The following is an 18,957-nucleotide window of genomic DNA, read 5'->3' as shown; positions in this document are numbered from 1 at the left end:
ACCTACCTTGTAAATGTTCCTCTTTGCCACGTTTGTCTTCTGGAGAAGCATTTTGTGCTGTGCAGTCAATCACAAAACCAGGAGACATCAGCCAATAGAATTAATTCACTGAAAGAAATTGCTATGAGCCTGGCCCAAAACTATTAAAACCCACTCCACTGTCAAAACAAGTGCAAAAATTTCACTCAAGCACAGAGCAGCCAAAGGTAATCCACTTGGTGTTTAATTTAACCAAGTATCCCTGATCTGGCCTTAGTGCAGTGAGGAAGAAGAAACTCTTTCATGGCATCTTACTCTTATTCTATTTAGGGTGTACTCACATTTGGTGATCCATGCCACACCTGAGCATGTTTGATCCCCAGAGGCCGGTTCATTTGACTAGTGACTGTTGCATACTGCACTCGAATGTAGTTCACTTGGTCTGCTTAGAATAGGGTTTCCGCGGGGCATTAAAAAGCATTAAGTCATTAAATGGATTTTGTGAAAATTAAGGTCTTAAATGGCATTAAAAAGCATTAAGTTTTGATTTCCAGTAGCATTAAAAATTCTTTTGGTAGTTTTCAAGAAAAATATTTATTTTGAATATACTATTGTGGCAGCGGGGGCATGGTCACGTGTCGGTCTGTGAATGGAGGACGGAGTCAGGGAAGGTACGGTAAGTGGCAGAATCACTGCACCTGATGGGAATTAATCTGTTTGTGTGTCTTCCCCAGTGACCGTGCCCTATAAGTGGGGAGCGAGAGCAGAGGAAGGGAGCTCTTCCCCAACCTGGACACGTGCGTGCGCGTGTGTGGGTGGGCGAGTGAAACGAGAAGCTGAAAAGCTAAAATAAAAGTTTTGTGAGAACTCAGTTCTGGCCTGCCGTGCTTTTGTGCTCCACCCACCTTAACTATTTCTACAGTGGTGCTGTGACCAGGATGGAGTACAGAAGAGAACAGCCTCATGGAGTCCTCCCCCTTCAAGGACCTGGTCCATGCCCTTGCCACGGCCCAACAGAGCCAGCACCAGGCGCTGGTCACCCTCCGGAAGGAGCAGGAGCAACGGTTCAAAGCCCTGGTGCTGGCGCAGCAGGAAGATCGCCAGGCATTCTGGCACCTGCTCGCGTTGGCGGGGTCCACCATCACCACTGCCACGGACCCTCCTCACCTCACCCTAACGAAGATGGGTCCGCATGACGACCCCGAAGCCTGCCTCGCTTTTTTTGAGCAGGCAGCAGAGCCATGGTGTTGGTCGGTGGAACAGGGCGCGGCGCACCTCCTCCCCCTGCTAACGGGCAAGGCGCAGCTGGCCATGCTACAGCTCCCCGCCAACAGCCGCAGAGCCGTCCTCCAACGTGTGGGGCGCACCTCGGAGCAGCAACGGCAGCGCTTCTGCGCGCTGCGCCTGGAGGAGGTCGGCCAGCCCTTCGCGTTTGGCCAGCAACTCCGGGATGCCTGCCGGCGGTGGCTGAGGACTGACTACCACGACGCCGAGGGAATCATCGACCTGGTGGCGCTGGAACAATTCATCGCCCCACTTCCGGAAGGAACAGCGGAGTGGGTCCAGTGTCATCGCCCTGCGTTGCTGGATCAGGCCATCGAGCTGGCGGAGGACCATATGGCGGCTGTTCTGACGGCAGGACAGTGTGTCTCCTCTTCTCCCCTCTTTTCTCTCTTTCTCCTTCTCTCTCCCCCCTTCTGTTCCTCGTCCTCGCCCCATTCCCCCACTGCGGAGGCGGGGGCCTGCTCCACCCTAGCCGGCCCGCAGTGCCCTACCGTTTCCTACTTCCGTGTCTGTGTCTTCCCCCCCCTCAGGTGAGTGAGCTCCAGAACACCGGTGCAGAGGGAGAGCCTGGGCCGGTTTGCTGGCTCTGCGGGGAGCCGGGGCACCTCCAGCATCAGTGCTCGGCGATGGAGGTGGGTGCGGTGGTCCGGATTCCCGATGCGCCAGGGACCGCCCTCGATCGGGACGGAGCGTATCGCGTACCGGTGAGTATCCAAGGGGATACGTATCAGGCTTTGGTGGACTCCGGCTGTAATCAGACCTCAATCCACCAAAGCCTGGTGCAAGACGAGGCATTGGGGAGAGCACAATTGGTGAAGGTGTTGTGTGTGCATGGGGATGTTCACAACTACCCTTTAGTGTCGGTCCACATTCTATTTAGAGGGGAGAAATTTAGAGTAAAGGCGGCAGTTAATCCTCGCCTTACCCACTCAATAATTTTGGGGACTGATTGGCCAGGATTTAGGGAATTAATGGCACATTTAGTGAAGAGTGGGGCCTGCCATAATTTAGTGGGGGGGAGGTCCCGGTGTGGCATTGGCGGGAGTAGCTGTCACAGAGCCGTTGAGTGAGGAGCAGCAGGCTCCTCTTCTCTCTCTCGGGGAATCCCTCACGGATTTCCCGTTAGAGCAGTCGCGAGACGAAACTCTGCGGCATGCGTTTGACCAAGTGAGAGTAATCAATGGTCAAATGCTCCAGCCAAACGCCACCCTGTCCTTCCCCTATTTCTCCATTATTAAGGATAGGTTATACCGAGTGACGCAGGACACTCAGACTAAGGAACCAATAACACAGCTTTTAATCCCAAAGAGCCACCGGGAATTTATATTCCAGGCAGCTCACTTTAATCCCATGGCCGGACACTTGGGGCAGGATAAGACACTAGCCCAAATAATGGTCCGGTTCTATTGGCCAGGGATTCACGGCGATGTCCGTAGGTGGTGTACGGCGTGCCGCGAATCCCAGTTAGTAAATCCTGTGGCCATTCCAAAAGCGCCTTTGCGCCCTCTGCCATTAATCGAGACCCCGTTTGAAAGAATTGGGATGGATCTCGTCGGGCCATTAGATCGGTCAACACGAGGATATCGCTTTATTTTAGTTCTGGTGGACTATGCAACGCGATATCCGGAAGCAGTGCCTCTTCGCAATATCTCAGCACGTAGTCTTGCAGAAGCACTCTTCCACGTCATCTCCCGAGTCAGAATCCCCAAAGAGATTCTGACTGATCAAGGCACTATGTTTGCCATGCACACTGCGTGGATTGTATGGGTTACTGGGAATTAAGCCTATCCACACCAGCGTTTATCACACACAAACGGATGGCTTAGTCAAACGGTTTAATCGCACCCTCAAAAACATAATTAGAAAATTTGTAAGCAAGGACGCACGCAACTGAGATAAATGGCTCGAGCCCCTGTTATTCGCAGTGCGAGAGGTCCCGCAAGCCTCCACGGGGTTCTCCCCGTTCGAATTATATGGGCGTAAGCCGCATGGCATTCTAGATGTGCTGCATTAAAATTGGGAGGAGGGACCTTCAACAAGTAAAAATGAAATTCAATACGTTATCGACCTGTGCGCCAAACTCCACACACTCACGCACCTAACCCAGGAGAATTCGCGGCAGGCCCAAGAACGTCAAGTCCGTCTGTGCGACAGGGGCACGCGCCTTAGGGAATTCACACCAGGAGATAAAGTACTCATGTTATTGCCCACGTCGAGCTCCAAATTGATCGCCAGGTGGCAAGGACCCTTTGAGGTCACACGGCGAGTCGGGGACGTTGACTATGAGGTGAGGCGAACGGACAGGGGCGGGCGTTACAGATTTACCACCTCCATCTGTTAAAACTTTGGAACGAGGAGGTCCCCGTGGCGTTGGTGTCAGTGGTTCCAGAGAAGGCGGAGCTGGGGCCGGAGGTTCAAAAATGAAAATTGACATCGCCCACCACTCCGGTCCCCTGTGGAGACCACCTCTCCCCGACCCAACTCACGGAGGTCGCCCAGTTGCAGACAAAATTTTCTGACGTATTCTCGCCCCTGCCCAGCCGCACCCACCTCATAGAACCCCACGTTGAGACGCCCCCTGGGGTAGTAGTGCGCAGCCGCCCTTACAGACTGCCCGAACACAAATAAAAAAGGTGGTTCGGGAAGAACTCGAGGCCATGCTCGAAATGGGCATCGTCAAGGAGTCCCACAGTGACTGGAGCAGCCCAGTGGTCTTGGCTCCCAAGGCCGACGGGTCGGTCCGGTTCTGTGTGGACTATAGAAAAGTCAACGCGGTGTCTAAATTTGACGCGTACCCAATGCCTTGTATTGATGAGTTGCTCGATCGACTAGGCACGGCTCATTTTTATTCGACACTGGATTTAAGAAAGGGATATTGGCAGATCCCCTTGACTCCGCTATCCCGAGAGAAAATGGCCTTTTCCACACTGTTTGGCTTACACCAGTTCATCACACTTCCTTTTGGGCTGTTTGGGGTGCCCGCTACATTCCAGCGGCTTATGGATAGGGTCCTCTGCCCCCACACCACCTACGCGGCCGCCTACTTGGATGACATTTATTATTTACATTAACGACTGGCCGCGGCACCTAGAACACCTAAGGGCCATCCTTAGGTTGCTGAGGCGAGCGGGTCTCACAGCCAACCCGAAGAAGTGTGCGACTGGGCAGGTGGAAGTACGGTATCTGGGTTTCCACTTGGGCAATGGGCAAGTGCGTCCCCAAATTAATAAGACGGCAGCGATTGTGGCCTGCCTGAGGCCCAAGACCAAAAAGGGGGTGAGACAGTTCCTGGGGCTGGCTGGCTACTATCGTAGGTTTATACCTAATTATTCGGACGTCACTAGCCCGCTGACTGATCTCATTAAAAAGGGAGCACCAGATCAGGTCCAGTGGATGGAGCAATGCCAGTGGGCTTTCTCTGAGGTAAAGGCTGCACTGTGTGGGGGGCCACTGTTATACTCCCCTCACTTTTCTCTCCCCTTTATTTTGCAGACGGATGCATCGGACAGAGGGCTGGGGCTGTTCTGTCCCAGGAGGTGGAGGGGGAGGAACGCTCAGTGCTGTACATCAGCCAGAAACTGTCGGTGCGTGAGGGCAAGTACAGCACGATCAAAAAGGAATGCCTCGCCATCAAGTGGGCGGTCCTCGCCCTCCACTACTACCTGCTGAGGTGCCCTTTCACCCTCTGTTCGGACCACGCGTCCCTGCAGTGGCTCCACCACATGAAGGATGCCAATGCCTGTATCACCCGTTGGTATCTGGCACTCCAGCCGTTTAAGTTTGAGGTGGTCCACAGGCCGGGGGCGCAGATGGTCGTGGCGGATTTCCTCTCCCGTCGGGGGGGGCGGGGAGTCAGCTGCAGGCCAGATGGCTCCCCAGTCTGAGTCGGGCAGTGGGGGTATGTGGCAGTGGGGGCGTGGTCAAGTGTCGGTCTGTGAATGGAGGGCGGTGTCAGGGAAGGTAAGTGGCAGAATCACTGCACCTGACTGGAATTAATCTGTGTTTGTGTGTCTTCCTCTGCTCACCCTCCCCACTTATAGGGTGTGGTCACTGGGGAAGGGAGCTCTTCCCCAACCTGGACACTTGTGTGTGTGGGCAAGTGAAATAAGAAGCTGAAAAGCTAAAAGAGTTTTGTGAGAACTCAGTTCTGGCCTGCCGTGCTTCTGTGCTCCACCCACCTTAACTATTTCTACAACTATATAGGGTATATTTGGTGCAGAATTGCTGCAACACTGGGTGTTTGGACAGTGGTGGGCTGGACCGGGAGAAGAAATGGGGAAATGTAAATTCCAGCAAAAGTGGTTGGAAAATGAGGAATTCAGGACATGATTGCAGCCCGTTGATGGTCAAGATGGAGAAGGATTTTGCAGTGTTTGTGTGAAAATAAATAAAATAAATAAATTTAAGCTAGGTACAATGGGTGTCAGCGCTGCTAAATTTCACGTGCAATCCAATAGCCACAAATTGGCTGTAAAAAGCAGACAGCAGTTAACTGTGTCTAGTTACTTTTCCGTGACCAACAAAGTAACATCTTCAGCAACTACTACAAAACGTAAGTGAGGAGTTCCTCTTTTTCAAGCCCATGGAACAACGACTTGATGCTTTTCTTCATGACACTCTCACCCAGTCTTATCCTGAGCTCCAGAGTTTCCTTCAACGCCTCTTGCTCCTATCTCATGGGCAAGCTACAGTAGAGAGGCTTCTCTGTGAACAGGGAAGTAGATACTTTTAACATCAAAGAAGAAACTGTTGAGGCCCAGAAATTAGTCTGCGACCAAGTTAGAGCTTGTGGGGGGGTTCTCAAAGTGCCTCTCACAAAGGAACTACTGGCTTCTGTAGCCTCAGTCAGGACCAGATACAGGATCTACCTTGATGAAGAGAGAGGATGCCATGCGTGGACTTCAGAGAAAAGCTTTGGAAGATGAGCTGGAAGAACTGAAAAAGAAAAAGGAGGTGCTGAAGGTGGTACATGCCAGCCGTCAGAAGGATGCTGATCAGCTATCTGAGCAGGCCGAAAGCAAATCTAGCACACTCATGGCTCAAATGATTACAAAATCTAATACTCTAAGGAAGAGATACAAGGACAAATGCAGTGAATTGAAAAATGTTGAGTCAGAGTTGGAATCAAAAGCTAGCAAACTAAGGCACATGCATTTATCCTCTTCTGTACTAAAAACCCTGTGTAATTGCTGTAGCGTGTTCTGTAGCATGCAACATTGTGTAATTTCTGTAGCACTTGATTTTGCATGCACTACGTTTCAGACTTTAAAATATTTCAGTTAAATTCAATTTTATTTGTATAACGCCGAATCATAAAATACATTTTTCTCAAGGCACTTTACAATAATTAAGAGTTTCCAGAGGTTTTTTTTCTTTACATGTATATCTGTGGATTGTCATGGGTTGTTGATGGTGTTAAAAATGGCATTAAAAGGGCATTAAAAAGCATTAAATTAGATTTTCTGATTTCTGCAGAAACCCTGTAGAAGCGATGCACTTGGGCGTGGTTTATTTGGGCTCGTGCATGTTGTGATTTGCTAACCACGTGGAACTCGAACGCTATAGCATGCGCTTTTCAGTTAATTGGAGAATATTTGGGTTACAAACGGGTCTGGTTCATCTTATTGATGAACGCAAATTGTAGTTGGCGAGTAAAGTTGCATCGTGATGATGTTGGCACACTCGGGACCGGAACATAAAGCGCTGGCCAGCGGGAGGATGGGATGGGGTGTGTGTGTGTGTGTGTACAGTTGCTCTCGGGAGCAGTACAAGGTGATCGTTCCTAGTGTGAGTACACCCTTGATGTTATGGTTCCCCCCCAAAAAAGTAAACTTGACTGGTCATATTGAGAAGAAAGATGTTCCCCAAGATTAACTCACTAATGCTGTATGTTGGTCAGTAACTGGATCAGTTCATAGATTAGTGTTTGTGAATACAGTAGTAATCTTATTCTTGGACCCATGTTCTGGTCACAGGAAGGAGTGAGGAAAAAACGGATAGAACTAATGGAGAGAGAGAGGAAACAGCGAGAGCAGGTTAGTTTTTATTTCTGAAGTTGCTCTGCTCAGACTGCCGACAGTTTTTGCAGAATTTTGTCCTGGTGTGTTTTAAGGGTTTATATGATGGGATAAAATTTAAATTTTGAAATACCTTCATGACATCTTGTAGATGTTTCTCCTGAAGGCTGCTCAAATGAAAAGGTTTGAGCGGGAAAAGGTGATTATGTGCATCTAACTTGTATTATAGTACCTGCATTACACTCAAATTATGTTGAAAAACATGAAACCTAAATTTCTTTTCACATCAGCTTAATAGGCTCAACCGTGCACGAGAGCAAGGCTGGAGGAACGTTTTAAGCTCCAGTGGAGGCAGTAGCCCAGAGAGAAAGGTACAGAATATCTTCTCTTGTTCTTGGTTAGCAATTGCTCAAATCACTGGCTCAGAAAATGTTAGTAAAAAGTGACAAGTGATCTGCTACCATACAATATGGTTTTGTCTGCTTGTGTATTAATTTACTACGCATTGCTTCCATTAACTTTCTATTGGTATTTAGTTTTTTGTGGGTGGCGGTATGAGAGTCCCTCCTACTCCAGTACCAGTTCCCTCTCCTGTTCCTGGACCTGCCTACGTCCCACCTTCATTGCCAGGTCCTGTCCCAGGATCCAGAGCTTCAGGGGATGGCATCCCAGCAAAGTACGTTCAGTGAAGGAGCAAGTGCATTAAACAGAAAATGCACACAAGTCGATGATCGCATGCATTAAAGGAGACTTCCAGAAATACATCATTGCAATAAGTTAAATGCTCTTGAATATTAATAATGGTCTATTATTTTAATAAAGGGCTGCACTAGACCCTGACATGCCTAATGGGCATGCCTGCCTCTCAGATCATCACTCTGTCAAGAGTCAGGCACGGAGGACGAGTCTCCAAAACGACAGCGTAACTAAAAATGACTATGCCAACAGGTCTGGTTGCTTTTAAAGTAGACACTAATTGGTTGAGGCATTTTGGCACTTTGTGTAGGAGGTTTTTTTTTTTTTAAACTATCTAATGTTGTCTAGGCTGCGGGCTCAGGTAGCAGCAGAGAGGGCCAGACAAGTGGACGAGTTCTTGCAGCGCAAACAAGAAGCCCTGCTCAATAAAGTCCGTGCTGAAGGCCAGCTGGTACGAACCCTTTTTTTTTTTTTTCCCCTCATTGTATGATTGAGGCTTAGAGATTAGTGCCTTGTATTGACTGTATAGCTTCTGTTGACTTGAATGGCAAACAGGGGGCCCGGCAAAACCTGGCCACCATCTTTGCGAATCGGACAAACTCTTCTCGAGGCAGGAGACCCAGGGTCAACAAAGAGGAGGAGGTAGGAGGGTGGATGCAACCAAAAGCTCCTCCTTACCCCGTTTTATTTGACTCATCCACCTTTTCTCAACCCCTATTCATTTTTCCCTTTGTACAATTTGGGCTGTAAGTACTTGTCTACACCCACAGGATGATCACTTCCTCCCCTTGCACAATGGTGTTAACTAGGTACAGTGACATGCAAAAGTTTGGGCACCCTTACTGAAAATGTCTGTTACTGTGAGTAGTTAAGTGAGCAGAAGATGAACTAATCACCAAAAGGCATAAAGGTAAAGACGACACATTTCTTTTCAGGGTTTTCTGCAAGATTTGTATATTATTTTTGTTTTGTACAATTGGAGAGTGAAAAAAGAAAAGGAACATAATGCGAAAGTTTGGGCACCCCAATACATTTGAGTTCTCAGGTAAATTTTACCAAGGTTCCAGACCTTAATTAGCTTATTGAGCTGTGGCTTGTTCAAATTCTTCATTAGGAAAGGTCAGATGATGCAGATTTCAAAGCTGTATAAATACTCAGACTCCTCAAACTTGTCCCTAAAATCAACAGCCATGGGCTCCTCTAAGCAACTCCTTTGCATTCTGAATAATAAAATAATTGATGCTCTCAAAGCAGGAGAAGGCTACAAGAATGTAGCAAAGTGTTTTCAGGTAGCTGTTTCCTCAGATGTTATTAAGAAATGGCAGTTAACAGAAACAGTGGAGATCAAGGTGAGGTTTGGAAGATGAAGGAAACTTTCTGAAAGAACTGCTCATTGGATTGCTAGAAAGGCAAATAAAACCCCCTGTTTGACTGCAAAAGACCTTCAGAAAGATTTAGCAGACCCTGGAGTAGTGGTGCACTGTTCTACTATGCAGCGACACCTGAACAAATATGACCTTCATGGAAGAGTCATCAGAAGAAAACCGTTCCTGCGTCCTAGCCACAAAATTCAGTGTCTGAAGTTTGCAAAAGAACATCTAAATAAGCCTGATGCATTTTGGAAACAAGTCCTGTGGACTGATGAAATCAAAATAGAACTTTTTGGCCACAATGTGCAAAGGTATGTTTGGAGAAAAAAGGGTGCCAAATTCCAGGAAAAGAACACCTCTCCAACTCTGAAGCATGGGTGTGGATTGATCATGCTTTGGGGTTGTGTTGCAGCCAGTGGCACAGGGCACATTTCATTGGTCGAGGGAAGCATGGATTCAAATAAATACCAGCAAATTCTGGAAGCAAACATCACACCATCTGTAAAAAAGTTGAAGTTAAAAAGAGGATGGGTCCTACAATAAGACAATAATCCAAAACACACCTCAAAATCTACAATGGAATACCTCAAGAGGCACACGCTGAAGGTTTTGCCCTGGCCCTCACAGTCCCCTGACCTAAACATCATTGAAAATCTGTGGCTAGATCTCAAAAGAGCAGTGCATGCAAGACAGCCCAAGAAACTTATAGAACTGGAAGCCTTTTGTAAGGACGAATGTGTGAAAATCCCCCAGGTAAGAACCGAAAGATTATTTAGCTGGCTACAAAGTGTTTACAAGCTGCGATACTTGCCAAAGGGGGTGTTACTAGGTACTAACCATGCAGGGTGCCCAAACTTTTTTGCTTCGGGCCCTTTTCCTTTCTTGTCATTTTGAAAATGTAAAAGATGAAAATAAAAACAACTTCTTTTTGCTTAAAATATAAAGGGAATGAGTCATCTTTAACTTTATGCCTTTTGGAGATCATTTCATCTTCAACTTGCTTAACTGTTCACAGTAACAGCAATTTTGACCAGGGGTGCCCAAACTTTTGCATACCACTGTATGCACTGATCCACTATTGAGTATCGGTGTAACAGGGTGCTTTCACACCTAATGAAGTCCTAATCAGAGTGAAATTCATACTTTGTTTGCTATTCTGTTTGGTTTAGTTTTACACTGCAAGTTAAACGAGCCAAAAAGAAAACAATTTGGCTGAAAGTGTAGTTGTAATCGTCAGATTTTATTCAGATCGCCAAAGCATGGAGAACATCGAGCCTGTGCTCAATAAATAACTAGTTTCATTTTTGTTTTCCATTGTTTTTGCCCTTTTTTGTTTTTTTGTTTTGTTCACTTCCTATTGTTGGTTTGATTCAGGGAAGAATCACTTTCCTCTTGCAATGAAACCATGTTGCACATCACTTGGAAGTAGACTGGTCTGAGAACACCTCTCTCAGATGCTCTTGGACAAAAAAAAATTCAGTTATTGTTGTATGACTGTTTTATGCTGCACGTAAAGAGGAAAAATACATCAAGGTTCCACCCAAACAGACGAAACACTCCATGTGAAAGTTCCTTCAAAAATGGGGAAAAAGTGATTGGTGCGTCCCTAGCGTCAATGCTTTAATCTTTAAAAAGCTACTTACTTAATACAACTCTTATTTATTGGTTGCCACGTTGTGTTTGTGTAGCTCTGCTTTTGCACCCACTGTGGATTGTTTTTGGCAGGAATAAGGAATGGTCTCATGGTGCTGATTTCAATTCCTCCTCACATGTTCACTGTTCAAACCCTAAACCATTTCTGAGTGTTGCGTCCTTGTTTTAATAACATCTCCGCTCCTGGAATACCTCATGTTTGTATGCATGTATGTTGGTTTCTTTCACTTAGTTCAATATTTTGTTCTTGTTGTCTTGATAACTCCCTTTTTTAATTGTTTTCCATTATGCCATGGAATGTTTGTTTTATGGAAGCCAAATCACAAGTGTGTGTGCGCACACTGCAGGATATGACGGGGTATTATTTTGTGCTTATATTGTATATTCTCTGTGGAATTTTCAGGAGTACTTGGCACGGCTGAGGCAGATCAGGTTGCAGAATTTTAACGAGCGACAGCAGATTAAAGCTCGTCTCAGAGGAGAGAAGGTATACACAGGCACATTATCAGTATGTTTATCTTTTAACATCTTTGCAGCGATGCTGTAATGTCGTCTCCCCCCCCAGTATGACAGTGAGTGTTCAGACAGCCAAGAGTCTTGCGAGGAGTTGGAGCTAAGGAGGAAAAAGATTGAAGCTCTGAAGGTCAGTGATTTCAGAATACAGTGTCTTGCAAAAGTATTCATCCCCCTTGGTGTTTGTCCTGTTTTGCTGTATTACAAGCTGGAATTATAATGGATTTTTGGGGGGTTAGCACCATTTGATTTACACAACATACCTACCACTTTAAAGGTGAAAAATTGTTGTTTTATTGTGACAAACAATAATTAAGATGATAAACCAGGAATCTGGAGTGTGCATAGGTATTCACCCCCCCCAAAGTCAAAACTTTGTAGAGCCACCTTTTGCTGCAATTACAGCTCCAAGTCTCTTGGCATATGTCTCTATTAGCTTAGCACATCTAGCCACTGGGATTTTTGCCCATTCCCCAAGGCAAAACTGCTCCAATTCCTTCAAGTTAGATGGGTTGCTTTGGTATACAGCAATCTTCAAGTTATGCCACAGCTTCCCAATTGGATTGAGGTCTCCCGTTAAATGACTCCAGTGTAGCTTTAGCAGTATGTTTAGGGTCATTTTCCTGCTGGAATGTGAATCTTCATCCCAGTCTCAAACCTCTGACTGACTCAAACAGGTTTTCCTCCAGAATTGCTCTGTATTTAGTACCATCCATCTTTCCTTCGATCCTGACCAGTTTTCTTGTCCCTGCAGATGAAAAATATCCCCACAGCATGATGTTGCCACCACCATGCTTCACTGAATGAATGGTGTTCTCAGGGTGTTGGGTTTGCACCACACATGGCATTTCCCATGATGGCCAAAAAGATCAATTTTAGTCTCATTTGACCAGAGAATCATATTCAGTGCGTTTTTGGAGAGTCTGCCACATGCTGTTGGGCAAACTACAAATGCATATTCTTAAGCAATGACTTTTTTTTTTTTTTCTGGCGACTCTTCCATAAAGCCCTGTGGAGAGTACGGCTTAAAGCGGTCCTATGGACAGATACTCCCATCTCCACTGTGGATCTTTGTAGCTCCTTCAGTATTATCTTTGGTGTCTCTCTTTTTGCCCTCCTTGCCTGGTCTGTGAGTTTTGATGGGTGGCCTTCTCTTGTCAGGTTTGTAGTGGTGCCATATTCTTTCCATTTTGCTATAATGGATTTAATGGTGCTCCCTGGGATACTCAAAGTTTGGGATTTTTTTTTTTTTAAATAACCTAACTCTGATCCATACTTCTCAACTTTGTCTCTGAGTTGTTTGGAGTGCTCCTTGGTTTTCACGTTGCTTGCTTAGTAGTGTTGCAGAGTCAGGGTCCTTCCAGAACAGGTTGATTCATACAGACATCATGTGACACTTCGATTGCACACAGGTGGATTTTAATCAACTAATTGTTATTTATGAAGTGAATTGGTTGGACCAGCTCTTATTTAGGGGTTTCATATGAAAGGGGGTGAATACCTGTGCCCACTCCAGATTTTTTTTTTCCTCCATCTTTAATTATTGTTTGTGTCACAATAAAACCACTATTTTCACTTTTAAAGTGGTAGGCATGTTGTGTAAATCAAACCCCCAAAAAATCCATTTTAATTCCAGCTTGTAATACAGCAAAACAGGACGAACACCAAGGGGGATGAATACTTTTGCAAGACACTGTATTTCACTGTTGATGGAGATTTTTATTTTATTACTCATTAGGCAGTGGTGTGACTGTTTCTTAGCAGGAATGATTCTTGAATTTGGTAGTAATGTCTGTCTGTGTATGTTTATTCATGGCAGGCGCAGTCGAAGGCCCGTGCGGCTGTCCTGAAAGAGCAGCTAGAGAAGAAACGGAGGGACGCTTATGAGAGAGAAAAGAAAGCATGGGAAGAGCATGTGTGTCCAGACAGCACTCTCAATCATTCTACATTTGTTTCATTCTTTCACTTCCTCTTGCTCACAATTGACATCTTCCTAGCTGGCTAACTTTCAGCCATGTCACTTTATACACTTTTTAAATAGTTTTCATTGATTTTTATTTTGGAAAACCTATTACATTCTAAACATCCCTCATATTTAATTTGAGGCAATCTGCTTTAAACAGCTTGACACTCGTGGAGTAAAGGTCGACATCGGGCCACTGAAAGGAGCTGCACCTCCTCAGCCAGACGACACCCCTCAGGATGCAATCACTAAAGCTACACCCTCCTCAAGACCCACCACTCCAGCCATCTCTATGACTGCAGCATTGAAGGATGTGGGCGTGGTCAGTCCTCACAGCCAGAAAAACAGTCACACTGTTAACCATTTACTTGATTCATTTACATCTTTTTGACAAATGTGAAAATGGATGACAGGAAATTAATTTGAATTTAGGAAGATCGAAGTGCATCTAAATCTTTAGCATAATCCATTCCTGGAGAGCTGTAACTGATGAGAATATATTTATTTTTAATGAGAAAACATACCCTGTAATACTGTAATGTGATTTGAATCCACACATAATCAAACCAACAACTTGCCATGTATCTCTTTCTTTCAATTTGAATTGCACAAATGTAAAATGTTACCTTTCCTGGCTTCATTTTGCAGTATTGGCATTATTTATTGCAATGAACATTCATAATGTGAGCATTGTGTTAAAAAAAAACAACATAAACACAGCAATTGTGATAAACCTTAAACTAGTCTGTAGCTGACGGTGATATCACCATCAACAGAATTGGCAGTCCTGTTAAGAAACTAATTCTGGTCTCTGTTGCACCAATATTTAACCAGTCAGGAGAAGCAGGCATGTATACCTGCCTGTCAGTCGTGTTGCTTGGCTATTCAGAAAGCTCTTCCTCATGCTGTAGCATTCTGGCATTGTAGCCTAGGTTTATACAGGGTGTTTCAAAAAAATTTATATTATTTGAGATGTAAATATCCCAGAAACTACATAGTCTAGGCAATTGAAACTGAACAGGCTTAATGTTGAGCAATATAAGATGTATTCCTCAAAATTTGAAAGAGAAATTCAAAGGTATGTGGATTCCATGAATGATTTCACAAATTTTCAATATTTGTGAACCCGCTTGACCAGCTCTTTCAATGCTGGTGGTTGTCGAGATCCTTTTGCTCTGCACAGACAGCCTTCCTCTTTGAACTGTTTGTGCCATGTCCAAATCTGCATTGCAATTGGTGCATTGTTAGAGAATTCTCTCATAAATGCACGCTGCACAGTCTTTTTTCGACTGTGTTCGAGCATACTCTAACGCACAAAATCCCTTTTCTTTTCCAGTCAATGGCATTTCTATAACTAAAAAGATTTTTTAAAAAAAATAAACAGTAAACATACAATTTTGACCTGTTTCCACACATGCTGTTAAAATTTGAAGTCAATTGAACGAGAATTGACAAAGTTATTAGGTTGTGAAATGATATCAAATTTTTTGAAACATCCTCTATTTTGGGTGCAATGTTGTATTTGATTCCGTTTCAAAAAGTAATTCAATTCACTGAAATGTTGAGGTCCAGAGACTGGAAATTTTTTCATCCATAACAACTTCTATTTTCCTGACTATAGACTGCATCTGCGCAGAATTCCCCAATGATGGAAGATCCATCAAAACCCGAGACATCAGATGTTCAGGTAGGTAACATGCCTCTTCTCGGAGTGATGATAGATCTCCAGGTAGACCTGGCTTCCCCTGCCCGCAATGTCCATTCCTGTTTCAATAAGCTTTTTTTTTTTTTTTTTTTAATTTTCAGAGTGAGAGGAAGGAGATTCTGTGCAGACCAAGTCAAAATTTAAAGGCTTACCCTTCTAAGGAAGAGGACGAGCAAGAGACAATACCTGTCAGTGAACCAGGCCCTGCCCCTCAGCCCTGCCAGCCAGTCACAGATGAGAGACCACAAACTGGGGGTGATAGACGCAGATGGGAGACTGGAGCGCCTCCTGTACTCTCAGTAGCACAGTACACTCTGGAGGACTCGTGTAGCACTATGGCAGGTACTGACAACAAGAAACCCAAAATTTGAAATGAAAATCAGCAGGTAGATTCGAAAATTTGTTTCATTCCTTCATACTTTTCCCTCCTATCAGTGTCTCAGACAGCATCTTCAGAGGTGAGTCCCGTTTGTGGTGCTGATAGAAAGAAGTGGCAGCCTGGTGATGATCCGTTTGCTGTGGCTCATCAGACTTTGGAGGACACTTCTATAACTACAACAGGTGAGTTTCTACTGGATACATACACTTAACTATATACAAGGGGTCCTCCTTTATTATACTTTGGACTGGTATTATACTTTGGACTCTTCTCAGTGAATTCTAAGTCAAATAGGAGGTACCTTCTCATTAGTTGGCATTTTAACCCAAAGGGATCCTCTTTGCTGTCAGCGTTTGCCAGAAATATGCTAAATTTATGACAATCTGTGACATGAATATCAGTGACCTGTATGTGGCAAGTATAAATCCAGATGTAGGTTTATATCCCTAATTTATGAGCCAGTGGTAAATTCACTGACTTTGAGTTGATCTGTTGACTGATTTTTACAACTTGCATATATTTGCGTGTTTTGTGTATCCATGAAGTGTGTAGTGGTGCATGAAAGCTGCATCTGGTCTCCAAAGCTACTGTGTAGCAACGAGGTTTCTCATGTAAAACAAATCACAGACTACTGAATGGAATTCTTGGGTTTGTATTTGCTGACCAGTGCTTGCTTTGCTGGACTGCTGTATTCTACAATTGTAGTGTTTGTATATACTACTGGTGTAATGATGATGATTTAATGATGTAACATTTCGATGCGATTTATGTTTTTGTTGCAGAACAGACAGGAAGTGAGGTCATTCTTATGGAGGCCTGGCAAGGGGAGGGGCAAAGGAAAGTCTGGGGGCAGACCCCTGTTTCAGAAGTTTTGAAAATTCTCAAAGAGGCTGAACTTCAGCCACTCACCCAGTGCCTGGATAACAGCAGCATCTATGACCACATGCACACTGGTGAGTATTTTGTTTTGTATAATTCTGGACCTGCCAATGTAAACTAGTTGAAATATGGTAATTTTAGAATTGTAATGGTCTCTTTCTCTGTAGAAAGCTTTAACTCTACATCGGGGCGTTCAGATGATCCTAATGGAGTTATGTTGGGGCCTTACCCTCAGCCAAGCCAAGCCATCATTGACCAAGACCAGGAAGAGCAAGCCCCCATCAGCCATGTACAGGCTCAGGAACAACAAGCTGTCACTGGCCAGGACCAAGATCAGCACACTGCTGCCATTTGTCAGGACCATGAGCAAGTATCGGAGTATCCAAAGACTCTGTCAGATACAGTAGTGATCCGCAGTCATGAGGTAAAACCAGAGTCACCAGAGAAGAGTCTCCCTGATGAAAAAAGGGATGAGGGTGAGGATCCCTGTCTCTCTCTATTGAAGTTGAATCCATATCTGGTAGACAAATGTAGAGTGAGGATTCATAGACTGGTTATTTTTGATGGATTCTTTGTCATTGCACATTACTCTACAATGAAACACTGTTTGAGGGCTCAGATCACAGCAGCATATCAATAAAATTATATACGTGTGTGTGTGTGTGTGTGTGTGTGTATATATATATATATATATATATATATATAAACACACACACACACACACACACACACACACATTTTATATATATATATATATATATATATATATATATATATATATATATATATATACACACATACACATTTTATTTTTATATATATAGTGTGTGTGTGTGTATATATATATATATATATATATATATATATATATATATATATATATATATATATATATATATACACACTGTGTGTGTGCATATATATATATATATACACTGTGTGTGTGCATATATATATATATATATATATATATATATACACTGTGTGTGTGCATATATATATATATATATATATATATATATATATATATATATAATGTGTATATGTGTGTGTGTGTATAAATCAGGGCTTTACATTAACTTTTTTGCTCACTGGCCACTGTGGCTAGTGGTTTTCCCGAGTCACTAGCCATTTAGCCTTTTCACTAGCCACAATTTTGTTGCCAGGAAATCGCATTTTTTTCTTCACCATGATGTGTTAAAGTTCGGAAGATCTAGATTTAATTATGAATGGCAGCGTATAATGTATCTCTACAGTAGCACTCAAGTATTCAGTGCTGTTAAGGTAGCTCCCTATATGAAAACATGCAACCAATTCAGAGAAAAATATAAACAGGGTATTTTGTTTATTGAACTCGAATTCAAGCCCCTTACAATATGAAATATCGTATAATGTATGAAAAATAACATTCAGTACAACTGAACTGATTCTAATATTAAAAGTCCAATTCAAAACATTTATCATTGAAAAACATTTGATGTTTTGATATGCAAGCATTGTGTATTATCAAATATTATGTATATTATGTATTATCTATTAAGTGTGTGTGTGTGTGTGTGTGTGAACATGTGTAGAGAGAGAGACATTAAATGTCCTCATTACATTCATCATCAGATGAGTCTGAATGGTCCATGAAAAATGGTCTTCGTGACCTGAGGCTTCCAGCAGGCCATAAGTTGATAGCTGGGGTGAGATCAACTTCTTTCCAATCGCGTGAACGTTTCTAAACAGCAGCTCCATCCTCTCCAGCTCAGCCGACTTCATGACAGCCAGGGACTTGAAAGCAATGCTGTCCTGTAGTGAACCAGCCGTCTTCGCCGGTTTTGATGTTATAGTACCGATGTGTGCATTTGACTTTTCGTGGTCCTTTATAGTTTCGAGTTTAAAATTGCTGGTGCCTGTCTTTGCCAGACTTTCTACAGTCTTCGCAGTACATGGTATTTTCGGTTTTGCTATGAACTAGCCAATCTCGCCCGAACTTCCATTTGCCATGAAACTGTCTCATCTTCCTATTAGCGTCTTGTTCATCTCCATGGCTGTAGCCAGCTCTGAGGCCCCCGCGGTCCGGACCTCGGTCATTTTTAGGAGCTGAAAATACATTTGTATGCTAAATATTCTCATCTCATTATCTCTAGCCGCTTTATCCTTCTACAGGGTCGCAGGCAAGCTGGAGCCTATCCCAGCTGACTACGGGCGAAAGGCGGGGTACACCCTGGACAAGTCGCCAGGTCATCACAGGGCTGACACATGGACACAGACAACCATTCACACCTACGGTCAATTTAGAGTCACCAGTTAACCTAACCTGCATGTCTTTGGACTGTGGGGGAAACCGGAGCACCCGGAGGAAACCCACGGGGAGAACATGCAAACTCCACACAGAAAGGCCCTCGCCGGCCCCGGGGCTCGAACCCAGGACCTTCTTGCTGTGAGGCGACAGCGCTAACCACTACACCACCGTGCCGCCTGCTAAATATTCAACTGGATAAAAAAAAAATAAGGAATAACATTAAAACGCG

General features: G+C 44.3%; 2 protein-coding genes across 6 annotated transcripts in view; both read left to right on the top strand.

The window, feature by feature from the left end:
• The window catches only part of nek1 (NIMA-related kinase 1), a 49,344-nt gene that overhangs the window by 17,546 nt on the left and 12,841 nt on the right, over positions 1 to 18,957 (top strand). For 2 of the 5 annotated variants that reach the window (XM_060914009.1, XM_060914008.1), the window contains 15 exons: positions 7,239 to 7,298; positions 7,571 to 7,651; positions 7,817 to 7,956; positions 8,103 to 8,228; positions 8,325 to 8,427; positions 8,532 to 8,618; positions 11,403 to 11,486; positions 11,565 to 11,642; positions 13,332 to 13,427; positions 13,636 to 13,797; positions 15,097 to 15,162; positions 15,282 to 15,522; positions 15,616 to 15,741; positions 16,342 to 16,512; positions 16,606 to 16,914. In XM_060914009.1, coding sequence (XP_060769992.1) covers positions 7,239 to 7,298; positions 7,571 to 7,651; positions 7,817 to 7,956; positions 8,103 to 8,228; positions 8,325 to 8,427; positions 8,532 to 8,618; positions 11,403 to 11,486; positions 11,565 to 11,642; positions 13,332 to 13,427; positions 13,636 to 13,797; positions 15,097 to 15,162; positions 15,282 to 15,522; positions 15,616 to 15,741; positions 16,342 to 16,512; positions 16,606 to 16,914 — 1,930 coding nt within the window. Of the gene's footprint in view, positions 1 to 7,238; positions 7,299 to 7,431; positions 7,480 to 7,570; positions 7,652 to 7,816; positions 7,957 to 8,102; positions 8,229 to 8,324; positions 8,428 to 8,531; positions 8,619 to 11,402; positions 11,487 to 11,564; positions 11,643 to 13,331; positions 13,428 to 13,635; positions 13,798 to 15,096; positions 15,163 to 15,281; positions 15,523 to 15,615; positions 15,742 to 16,341; positions 16,513 to 16,605; positions 16,915 to 18,957 lie in introns of all 5 variants that reach the window. The other 3 variants (XM_060914012.1, XM_060914010.1, XM_060914011.1) reach the window with 3 other exon arrangements.
• Positions 526 to 5,079, top strand: LOC132881498 (uncharacterized). Its single transcript, XM_060914013.1, has 2 exons — positions 526 to 1,967; positions 4,756 to 5,079. Exon 1 carries the CDS (start codon positions 943 to 945, stop codon positions 1,795 to 1,797), a length of 855 nt encoding a protein of 284 aa, XP_060769996.1. The 5' UTR covers positions 526 to 942; the 3' UTR covers positions 1,798 to 1,967; positions 4,756 to 5,079.

Source organism: Neoarius graeffei, chromosome 2 (genome assembly GCF_027579695.1).
Source record: "Neoarius graeffei isolate fNeoGra1 chromosome 2, fNeoGra1.pri, whole genome shotgun sequence".
NCBI lineage: Eukaryota > Metazoa > Chordata > Actinopteri > Siluriformes > Ariidae > Neoarius > Neoarius graeffei.
This window is presented reverse-complemented; position numbering and strand designations above follow the sequence as displayed.